Source organism: Melanotaenia boesemani, chromosome 23 (genome assembly GCF_017639745.1).
Source record: "Melanotaenia boesemani isolate fMelBoe1 chromosome 23, fMelBoe1.pri, whole genome shotgun sequence".
Taxonomy (NCBI): Eukaryota; Metazoa; Chordata; class Actinopteri; order Atheriniformes; family Melanotaeniidae; genus Melanotaenia; species Melanotaenia boesemani.
The window spans coordinates 17,257,027-17,268,933 of record NC_055704.1 but is presented as its reverse complement, the minus strand read 5'-3'; the positions used below and the strand labels follow the sequence as shown (position 1 = coordinate 17,268,933).

At 39.5% G+C, this 11,907-nt stretch overlaps 2 protein-coding genes across 3 annotated transcripts; one reads left to right on the top strand and one right to left on the bottom strand.

The window, feature by feature from the left end:
- Window positions 1-32: 32 nt before the first annotated feature.
- Window positions 33-5,601, bottom strand: prdm4 (PR domain containing 4). 2 transcript variants are annotated; one of them, XM_041977928.1, is made up of 12 exons: window positions 5,394-5,601; window positions 5,154-5,263; window positions 4,848-4,963; window positions 4,197-4,385; window positions 3,240-4,007; window positions 2,915-3,064; window positions 2,429-2,547; window positions 2,260-2,345; window positions 2,015-2,142; window positions 1,395-1,931; window positions 945-1,113; window positions 33-836 (listed from the first exon to the last, which is right to left on the bottom strand). In XM_041977928.1, exons 3-12 carry the CDS (start codon window positions 4,960-4,962, stop codon window positions 494-496), a joined length of 2,604 nt encoding a protein of 867 aa, XP_041833862.1. In that variant the 5' UTR covers window position 4,963; window positions 5,154-5,263; window positions 5,394-5,601; the 3' UTR covers window positions 33-493. The 2 variants fall into 2 exon arrangements, with proteins under 2 accessions (XP_041833862.1, XP_041833863.1); XM_041977929.1 differs by lacking the exon at window positions 5,154-5,263.
- Window positions 5,601-7,386, top strand: LOC121634957 (achaete-scute homolog 4). Its single transcript, XM_041977930.1, has 3 exons — window positions 5,601-5,625; window positions 6,386-6,423; window positions 6,513-7,386. The coding sequence occupies exons 2-3, from the start codon at window positions 6,392-6,394 to the stop codon at window positions 7,060-7,062; spliced, it is 582 nt and encodes a 193-aa protein (XP_041833864.1). The 5' UTR covers window positions 5,601-5,625; window positions 6,386-6,391; the 3' UTR covers window positions 7,063-7,386.
- Window positions 7,387-11,907: the final 4,521 nt, after the last annotated feature.

Genomic DNA, 11,907 nt, shown 5'->3' with positions numbered 1-11,907 from the left:
GGGGGTGATCAATAACACATCACTTCTGTATGTAGATAAGTGAATGTTCATTTATTCAAATATTGTTGGTTGTATTCCAACATTTCATCAACAGTCATAAAATTTGGGATATTACACAAATGACCAGATTCTTATTCTCAAAAATGTTGACTACATTTCAACATTTGAAAAAGAAAACGAACTTGAATAAATAAGAGTTAAAAGCCTGGGCCATTTAGCACTTACATAAAAACAGAATTATTATTCGACATTATTGTGCAACTACAAATGCATGTAAGCCCCTTCATCAAGTTAGTCAAGGACTAGAAATTAATATTTAGTTTAACAGACACAACCTTAAATAACATAACTGCCATGACATGATGTAATAGTTTAACAGAAATACAGTATACTCTTTGAAAGCTGGTTTCCTAAAAGTAATATTTGGCAAATACAAGAGGTAAACAGTATTTAAGTAAAGCAAATAAATAAAAGATTTGAAGACACACAGTTATCAATGTGGGGGTGACGGGGATTTTTCAGAGTTATATCCTCCAACATCTAAACCACAGTCCTCATCGCTGGCTGTCTCAACATGCCTCTCTCCTCTTCTCCTTCCTCTGCTGTCATGCTCTTCTTCTTCCTCATCGGCATCCTGCTGTTTACGAGACATTTTCTCAGTGTTCGGCCCCTTGCAGATCTTAAGGTGACGAGTGAGGTGGTATTTGGTGAGGAAAGCTTTATGGCACTTCTCGCAGACAAAGTCTCTGCGGCCCTCGTGAGAGTTCATGTGCTTCTTCAAGTGGTTGGTTTTGAGGAAGTGTTTGTTGCACTTTGGGCACTGAATCCGGCGTTCACTGTTGGGAAAAAGCAAGACAATCAACATAAAACCATGTAAACCAGCAACACAATAGATAACAAATCATAACTTTACTGACTTGTGTGATTACGTAATATGTACATACTGTGTGTGAGACAGCATATGCTGTTTCAGGTCATGTTTCCTGAAGAAAGCCCGGTCACAGAGGTCACACTTGAGCTTCTCTGCAACGGTGTGGATGAGCATATGTGAAGCCACATGAGATTTCTGTGTGAAGGACTTCTCACAAACAGTGCATCTGTAGTTTTTCTGTCCTGTTAGAAACAAAATTAAAGCGGTAAACGTTCAAGTAGAAATCACAGAGAGATGTCTGTACACTTTCTTAAACTGTACAGACATCTCTCTATTTTTCCATATTCACAGTACCTGAATAATAAATACATAAGCCAAACAAAAGAAGCATAGAGATTGATTTATGCCATTTTAAAGCTTTAAAGTGACTTTTTTTATCTTCAAAAGACTACATCTATAATATCAATGATAAGAGATGAGTTTTTAGGGTTTTAACCAACACCCAAACAAAGATTTTGAATACCTGTGTGAATCTTGAGGTGCATCCTGAGGTTGCTGGGATCACTGAAGGCCTTGCTGCAGTACTCACATTTATGAGGTTTCATCCCTACATGTCCCATGAAGTGCACATTCAGTTTAGTGGATGTGCTGAAAGCCCGGGAACACATGCTGCACTTGAATTTCTTCTCCCTCACATGGCCCTGGCCTTTAGCTCTTGAGGTACTGTTATTAGAGTTTCTATCACTGCTGCTGTTATTGTCACTGTTTGTTTGTCCAGCAGTGTGACTATTACAGGGCCATGGGGAAGAGGAGGAGCTTGAGGTTCCATTGGTCAGCTTTTCTTCCTGGTGAATATGCTGTGGCTGCTGCTCTTGCTGCTGTGGTGGAGGTTGTGGCTGCTGTTGCTGGGAGTGGTCCTGCTGTGACGGGCTGTGGCTGTGTGGAGGCTGGTTATGGCTGTGGTTACTGTTATGGCTGCTAAGATGAGACTTCAGCTCAGAGAAGGAGGAACACTCTTTGCCACACTGACAGATTTGGCCCTCAGGCACCTGAGGAACACCTGGGAACATAAATGATAGAATGGTCACCATGAATTAATAAGCATCTTTTTGATCATCAATACATATTAATTCGTTGTCTTACCCATGAGCCTGCAGTAGTCTCGGCTGTAGTAGAAGAGCAGCTCCTGGTCGGGGTGGATTTCTGTGGTTGTACAGAAGAACAGTTTACCGTTGGCAGGATATGCCACCAGATTCTGCTCTTCATGGGACCTAAATGTACAAATAGTAAAACAAATTGCAAGCAAACATTTCGTATTACATTTGCATATTATTTTTATTTGCTGTGAACAGATAAACTTTCATTACAGTTGGCTTTTTTTTTCATACCTCGCTTCACGGACAAACATCATCCAGTTGCATTCGTTCTCATCTGTCGTCACAATGTAGAACTCCAGCACATTGTTGTGGTACATCTGTAACAAAGCAAATTTATTTCCACCCCTTGTCATTTCACCAGCCAAGTATGATGTTGCAGCTACAGTTCAACATCACAAACCTTCCATATTTGAGGTGTGTCCTTTTCTGGCCAGTCAGAGAGATCCACATTGCTACAATGCTGGCCCACCATTGGTCCAAAACAGGTCCTTGGTGGAATCACATCTCGTGCAAAAACTCCTACAATGGGTCACGAGCACATTTTTGCATGATAATGTACAGCTTGAAGCAGGTGTATTTCAAATACATCATTCAAGTTCTCTCCCAAACAAAACCATTAAATACATCTAAATCAGGGATCTCCAACTCCAGTCCCCATGAGCTACTGTCCTGCAGGTTTTGGGATTCTACCCTGATGCAACACACCTGACACAAATCACTGGGTCATTAACAGGCTTGTGCAGAGGTGCGTTGCAGTAGGAGATCTATCTAAAACCTGCAGGACAGTAGCTCACAAGGACTGGAGTTGGAGACCCCTGATCCAAATAATGCCTAAGGTTAATTGAATTGATGGAAAACACAAATTCAAGTGTGTTTACTTTCTTACCAAGGGGCTCGTCAGCAACTGAGATGCGCAGGCACAGTGGACGTGGCAGAGAGAGACGAGCTCTGCTTTGGATGGGTGTGTCAGGGACAAAAGTGACTGGGCCATGTTCTGGACAGTCAGAGGTGTATGATCGCTCACAAAGTGTGCACCCTGGAATAACAAAAAATACTAAGTTAAAGTAAATGAATACTTTCAACTTTTTAAAATTATGATGATTATTTTTTGCTGAACAAAAAATATTTCGACTGTCTCTAAAGAGGTTATTTTTCACAAATTTGAAGAGAAAACAAAAACATTTGGTTGAAATAACCATTTACAAACTCACAGATGTTGTAAGAAGTAACCATGTTTTCCTTGTTGGATGTCGAGTCTTCCAGCTGCAAAGTGGAGTTGACCAGCACCAGATTGTTTTCGGGTCCAAGAGACACATCTGCAGTGATCGGGGACACATTAACCACTTCCAGTCCCATTCCAGAGTGACCATGAAGGGACACTGGTTCCAGTTGGCTCTGGTTAGCCATAGAGCCAGAGAGCACCACCCTCACAACGCCTGAGTTCATTTCCCCATTTGTGTGGAGCTGCTCCCCAAGTCCTCCTGCTCCTCCTCCCCCAGAGCTTCCCACCCGCCCCCCCATATGATCCGGTTCCATAACTACTGGCAGTTCCAACACAGAGGGTCCATGTAGGGGCATTACCCCACCAGAAGAGTCCACTCCAGTCAGGCCCTCATGAGGCTGAGGCTGCCTTCCCCCTCCGAGCTGCTGGGCATCAGACACTGCAACCACTCCAACTCCATCCATGTTTGCCAGTTCCTCTCCCATCGGGTTGGGGGAAATGGGGCTGCTTACACGGGACTCCATGGATAATCCTGTTGAGTCTAACTCATGAGGTCCAGTCTGATGGAGATCACCCTGGCCACTGACCTGTCTTGAGTCCATGGGCACTAGGCCCTGCTCCATTGGGCCTCCAGGTCCACTGTACGGATCCAAACCAGATGGATTGTTGCTGGCCACAGACAGGGTTCCATCCATGTTAAGGCTGCTGGGATGAATGTACTGAGGAGGTGGACGGTCTGCCAGGTAGGACAGAATACCTGTTGAGCAAAGGGAAAAGATGAAAACTTTGGTTGCTTTGACAATTTAAGTGTAAACTGATCAATTACCATTTACCATTTGGCTACATTAATTTAGTTTATGCAATTTTTAAATTTATAGCATTTTATCACAATATCATGATAAGTGTTTTGACACCATTTAAACATTACACACAAACATGAACCCACCTGGCAGTATGTGTCGGAAGTAGCTGCTCTCCAAGTGTGGATATGGTGGAGGAGGCAAGGAGTAATTCCGTTCTGGAAGGCCACACATCACTCCTCTGTCACTCAGTGGGCCCATGGGAAGCATCAGAGACAGAGCAGAGGGGAGGGAACCAAGGGAAGGACCCAAACTAGGGATAGCCACCGGCATGCCTAAACCATTAAGTCAAACAACAAGAAAACAATTGGAGTCTAAGAATATACCCCAAAAAAAACAAAAAAAAAAAGCAGAGGATAATATGATGCATTGGTATAAAGGATGTCTGTGACTTCAGATACAATTGGCTTGTCTGTGACATGCACAATGAACAGTACTGAGGTGGATCACTTCTGTGCTGGTTCTAAAAATGCAACTGTTTATATTAAAGACAGTTGTCTAAATTTTAAAAGTACTGAAAAAGGGTATTTAAGACTGACCTGATTGCTTGGTTTATCGGTAGAAGAGTATTTATTTGGAATTATTTAGTTATTTGAGAACTAAAGACATTTAAATGCATTTCCATTTTCCGTGTAAAGATGCAAGTAGTTCATTGATTGCAAATATATATATATATAATCTATCCCAGACAGAAACTTAAATAAAATAAATAATGTCTGTCTGGGAGTCTTTTATACCTGGAGTGGGAATGGGATTGTGCGTGGGAGAAGTGGGCAGACCCAGGTGGCTGGCACTCACTGAGGGCACACTGAGTTGGTCCATGCCCACAGGACTCAGGTTCATGTCATTCATCCTGAAGAATCAACATAATTGTCAACAACACTGTACAACGAGCCTACTAAGTGTAGAAACACAATCCTGCATATAGTTTGAGGGTTTGATTGTAAAATTAGGACATGAAATTTACTTCTAATGACTTGTGACATGCATGGGAGATATTAATCGTCATTTCAAAACGAAAACAGGATATCCCGATAGCTTACCTGAACTCAACAAACGCTGTCCTGATGATAACCGTGCACAGATGCTAGATATATTTCATATTTCTCATTGAAAAACGGTGTTTTTGAAACAACCAATATCTCCGAAAAGCCTAAGGCAATACAATTCCCAATAAAACAGCAAAATTAACAATTAAAATTCCATTTTACACAAGTGGCTAGTAGCTAGCTTACTTGCAATACGGTGTTGTTAAACAGCTAACGTTAGCCTTGCTAACTTACGTCTCCACAAATCGTTAAAACTGAACACGCTTATTTATGTTGTCTTGGTAGATACATCTTGACACGAATGCAACACAAAGTGTTGCATTGTTGCTGAAGTAATAATTTGACATAAAGGCACAACATTCCAACACAAAACCTTCCAGAAGGCGGCCATGACGACAACAACACCAACATCAATACTGCTGGTGGCGCATGCGCAAACTCCTGCGAGGGTAAAGGCTGAGCGACGGTCAGTTTATTTGTAACAATTTTAAAGGAGAAAATCTATCGTTACACAAATGTTCTCAAAATACTTTATCTTCAGTAGTTCACACACAAAGTACTTTAGACCCCAGTTATTCATAAGGTAATTAATTTTTTTCTTTTTGAAAAACAAAATCCTGTCTAGGTTAAGCCTTCTGAGCACAAATTAAACGTTTGCGTCTTTCACTGATGCAAATTGGTGACCAACTGCTGAAACAACCAAGGACACGGTGATGATAAAGATTAACCGCGAATTACTGAAACACAAAGAAAGAAAGGAAGGTGAATGAATGAATAAATGAATGAATGAATGAATGAAACTTAAGCTACCTTACGTTTAAAAGTTATTGTTATGCTGTTTTAAAAACCTGATCTGCCAAACTTTGATCATTCATCCTCAAACTGGTCTTAAATAATTTGTTAAGGATAACGAACGGGGTGTTAATCTTTGGCCAATGGAACCATAGACATGTAGCTTACATATCTAATATCTATCTACAAAAAGGGATAACTTCACGTTGTCAACGGAAGGAAGAAAACGTTATGTAAACAGTTTCACCTTGATAACAAAGATACATGGCTGGATCTCCGCCCCAGATCACACCCACCCCGTCTAGGTTGCAGCCTCAAAACTTTGAGCAACAAACAAGTTGACAGTTACAAAGCCTTAATCTAACACAGCGGTATTTTGAAACTCCACATTCGACATTAACGCGGCTTAATTAAGCGGAAGCTTTTTTTTTTAGGAAAACATGCGCGATGACTATGATGAGACTTTGCCAGGGTGAGTGGATTGTTGGTAGTTTGGATTTGCATAATTTTTCTTCCTCGTTGGTTTGATGAAATAGCCCATCTTTATCTTCGTTTCTTTAGAAAATATTCTTATCATAGTAAGGAACCAATGGAACATATTACACTCGTGCCTCCGCTGGCTTTCCAAGGCATCTCCATGGACAACAGCGCAGCGTACTACAAGGATGCGCTCCGACTTGGACTGCCCTTCCACCTTGATGCTGCATATCTTGACCATGTCCACGGCCAGAGGTTACCCTGCAGACGACTGTCCTACTTCCCCTTCCGCGCTCCCCTCGGAATGTGTGATTATTCCTTCGAGCCAGCGTTTATCCAGAAACGGAACGAAAGGGAGCGGCACAGGGTGCGCTGCGTAAACGAGGGTTACGCGCGTCTAAGGGAGCGTCTGCCGCAGGAGTTTGAGGACAAGCGGCTCAGCAAAGTTGAGACGCTGCGAGCGGCTATTGACTATATCAAACATCTGCAGAGTCTGTTGGACTTAAACGTCTCTGGAATGGAGATGTCGCTGGGAGACGCGCGCAATCGCGAGGACCTACGACGGAGGACAGAGTGCGGCAGTGATGGAGAATCCAAAACCAGCCTGAGTGACAGTGGAGAGATCGGTTACTAGCTTCTGTTCTCTCAGATCTGCCGTGTGCGGTTAACTGGAACGGAATCGTAAAAAAATCTTCCAAAAGACATTGAAAAACAGCTTGTGTTTTTACAGATACGATAAAAAAATATTTACTGTAAAATAGAAAATATGCAAAAAAAAAAAAAAAAAAAAATACTGATTATTTAGAATTAATTTCTCATGTGTTTTTTGTAGCCTAAGTTAGGACAAACCACACGTTCCAGGCTTTTACATAGAAAATTAGTGCCAAGGCAAACTTGACTTTTGGAAACAGTATGTGTTAGAATAATCTCATTTAATCCAGCAAATGTCAAAATGTAATAAAAAAAAAATTTTTTTTAAAGATTTTGTTTTAATCAAGATTTATGTTCTTCCCTTTTACCATCCCTTATAAAATGAGCCATACTGGTAGTTTGGATAAATCTGTTTCTGGGCACTACTGACAAGCACTTCATAATCTCTGTGCATGAAATGAGAATTAAGTGTACATATCCAGCTGTAACTGTAAACCATGGTGAATTTTGACAACCTATTTCAAATAAATTTGCTCTCTTTTACAGTTGTAAATGAAGCAAATAGTCTATGCAGCAAAGAATTTTACTGTTTTGTTTATGTTCATGGACATCATGCTGAAACATATAATCAGTTATAACATTATTGCTGACTATGGCTTATTTTTGAGTTGGTTTTCCTCATGCTGCTAAAAAGAAAATTGTATCCAGGGTCATTGTGGACTGAGTTTGCTTCTCATAGCATCACCCATCAAAGTCCAGTCACATTGCTTTAGTCCAAATAGTTTGCAGGTTTGTTTTGCTGAATGAAGTTGGGAGCAGCAAGTGTTAAACTAACATAAAAGACAGGTTGCAAGTTTTCCCAGCAGAGTATAAAATTCTAACATGATGAGCATTATTATTCCATTCAACTTTCAGTGTTTTCTTTTTGTTTGTTTGTTTGTTTTTTTGTTTGTTTTTTCCTGTCCATTTCTTCCACTTCATTTAAATAAAAAGATATATGTACTTTTATTCATTTTCTTTCGCATTGGTGCTGCTCAACTTGCACCAACATGACTGAGCAGCTTGACTTCAACACTTCAGTTGCACACACATAATGTCTTTTGGTTAATTCAGAAAATAAATAAATAAATTAAAAAAAAAATCTGATTGTGACTTTTTGCACAGCTTATTTCCTTTTTTCTTTTTTTTTCAGGAATAAATCTTTCTAAACTCTAGTCATTTTTATTTATCAACTGATTTGAACATTTTAATATAATAGACTTGAACCTAAAATTTAAATACCAACAACTACTTTTTTTTTTTTACTTGACTGCTCTTCAAAGACCACCTAGTTAGTGCATGGTATGGGCTCTCAGGAAGTTTTCTCTCCTAATAGCTTATGGTATGCATTTATCAGGGAACCCTCAGCCCCACCGAAACTCAAGAAACATGCTTCGCACCTCTGCTGGCCTGCATGGAAACAGCTTTTTCCTCCCCGATTCCCAGTAATACCAAAACCACAAATATAAAACAGAAAGAAAAATAAAAGTAAAATAAACATTATAGTGTACACAAGTAAAATGGGATTTGGACAGAGCAAAAGGGTGCACCTCAAGTGAACCATGCTGCTATGGAAGAACTGCATTGAAAGCAACAAAGGCATGACAATCCTTCACTCAAAGGTGTTTGGCAGCAGTGTGTGAATTAGACCCAATAATTAGCCAAGTGCTGGTACCCTGGGCTTGATGGTTCAGTGGCACTTTGAAGATAGAAAACATGAAGCTACTTAAAGGAAAGCCTCTGGCGTAATGGATGTTTTCTTTCCCGATGTGCAGAGGCTGATTCTAATCAGACAACTGCACAGATTCCTTGCAAGAATTGCTCAGTTTTGCCATTAATGGTGTTACCCATGATTGCAAGACATGAGTATCCATAACACAGAAGGTAAGTTTAAGCAGAATTATTTAAATTTCTTTCCATTTTTTTTGCTGAAAGTGTTCAAAATACTGCAAAAACATTCTGTCTTAACTAAGAAGATGCAGCAAAAAGCCCTGATCCTGCATACTTTCATCTACAATGATGGTAAAGTGGTGGCCAAGCAGCAAAGTTCAGATAAACAATGTCTCATCCAAACAGTCAGCCAGGGACAAGGGGCCACCATGGGCTCTGGGTATAAACACATCAAAAAAGTCTATCATTTACTATATGGAGATGAGCATTTCTAAGCAAGATTTTCATGAAATGTTTTAAGGGCGTAAAATGATGGAAACATGTCCAAATGCAATACAGAATCATGTAGCAAGGTGGAAATGATGCTACTTTAATTTAAAAGTCAACATGAATTATTGGTTCTTTGTTAAAATGGATGATATAAAAAAAAACACTAAACAGACCAGAAAACATCTGCTTACGGTAAGACATGAATTCTGTGTGCAAACAATTTCAGCTCCATTGTTTGCGTGCAAGGCTACACAACTGTAGGCTACTGTGCAGGAGAGAAAATTCCTATAAACATACACGATCACTAGGTGAGATAATGGTTATCAGTTGCAGTAAGATCAGTGTGGGACCACCGGGAAAGGTTGCTGCGACATGCCCGGACAGTGAGCCCTCATGCAGGGACGGAAACGGAACAACCAGGACACACAGTCATGCAGGGTTGTCTGTTTCATGCTGCAGATAAACACTGATGCGGTTTAACTTTAAGATGTTATTTGTCAGCATTGTTGCACATTTTACACCTGCTTTTTAAATCCAGAAAAATGATTGCCAGCATCGGCATCTCACATCTGGCCTTTCTGAGTCAAAAGAGCTTCTTTTTTTCATCAGCTGTTTTTGCAAACTTAAAAAACAAAAGATGGGACAAAATGGAAACTGCCAGTAAAAGACGACAACAAACAAACTTAGCACTTCTTATATTTACTTGGAATTTTATAGAGCAACAGAAGATATTCAAGAAATTAACCCTTTCTCCATTAATGCTATTCTCAGAAGAATGAATGGGTTTGCAAAAAGCACTGATTCAGCTACATGCCATTACAGAGCCTGACTCTTAGACTTGCAGCTTCTTATACAGTCTATGCTTCTAACAGTTTAAATGGTCACACTTGTCTTCAATCCAGATCATACAGCATGCGTTTCTTCCATAAAGATAAATACAAATTAGTGAGATGAAAGTCTTTCCACTGCGTGATGCCTCTGAACCCAGAGAGGTCACACTGCCCTTACAGGCAATGTTAATGTATGGCTCCTTATCTGCACAGTAAAGTTTAGAGTGGCATTTGCAAGTGTTTAACCACTGAAACTCTCTTTGATTCCTTATTTTGCTTCATCCATTTCCATAAAGGGAGAAATATGCAAATCTCTTCTTCTCATTCTTTAAGGATTTTTGGGCTCCAGTGGCCTTTATATTAATGGTAGGTCAACAGGGAAGGCGGGTCAGGGAGACCAGGGAATGAGTTGCAGCAAAGGGCCCCAAGCCGGGACTTAAACCTGAGCCGGCTGAACCGATAGTCTGTACTGCTCATAATTTTTTTTTTTTTTTTTTTTTAATTAAGATGGATTTAAAACTTTTCAATTACTTTATTGTACACATATTGGCAAAGAGGGTTTCATCTGCTCATTCCTGTACTAAATCATGATTAGAATAACATGTTGCCATCATGTGTCTGAAAAGAACATCTGTATTTTCTTTAACCTTGTTACAAGTCTTTGAATGTATTATAGATTTATTACCTGGCAGATATTCCATCAAAAGTTGCAGCTGTGCTTTAATTAATGAGATGGATTAGACAAATAATTATTTCATTTTTCCAGATGACACAGTTAGGTCAAATTTGGGGTTGGACTTTAATATTTAGTATTAAAAAAAACGATTAAAGATAAAAAGTTAGCTGCTCAGTATAAAGTATTGACAGCATGCTAGAGTTGCTTCACTTTTAGATTATTATCAAGTAAAACTCCTCTATCAAAAATCTCAGGTCCTTTAATCTTGAAAAGTAAGAATAACAATGATGAAAAAGGCTCCTGCTGCTGTATTTATCGTCATATTACTGGATCATTATTATTATCAAAATCATTAATTTATTAGTTATCATTACACTACTATAAACTGTACTTAATTTTAGTTCATCAAAGTCAACTGCTTCATCTGTTGTTTTTTTTTTTTGTTTTTTTTGGCACTTTAGCCAACATATATACCTTTAGATCAGTGTTTCTCAATCCTGGTCCTCAGGGACCACTGCCCTGCATGTTTTAGTTCTTTCCAACTTCAGTACACCTGATTCTGATTAATTGAACTGCTTGTCAAGTTTTTTGCAAGTCTGCTAATGAGCCATTCATTTGAGTCAGGTGTGTTAAAGATGGACACATCTAAAACGTGCAGGACAGTGGTCCCCGAGGACCAGGATTGAGAAACACTGCTTTAGATGTATAACCTTAACATGTTATTTTTGTGTCTTTGTGCAAAATTTTGATTTTAAAACATTTGTAGTTGGTAAATATAGGTTTGAAAATATAAAATAGAAGAACATGCACACAGCTTAGTGCATTAGCCTATTAGAGAATTACAGGAGAATGACTGGTCTATCTACCAAATCCTGAGTTTAGCTGTTGAGGAACCCAAATAGATAAGGCCTGCAGTCATTTCTGGTTACACAGTGAGTTCAGGAATTAGTGGGAGAGATTGTTCTAAGGATCTACAACAGCAGTCAGGGGTTAATAGATGCCTTCTGAAAACAAACAATCCTTTAAACACTTTAAATAAGCTTTAAAACCCACAGCTAGAAAGTGAGGTCTGAAGGACTGGTGTCTTTATTTTTTTTTAGTGCAAGCTTTGAGACCTTATTTT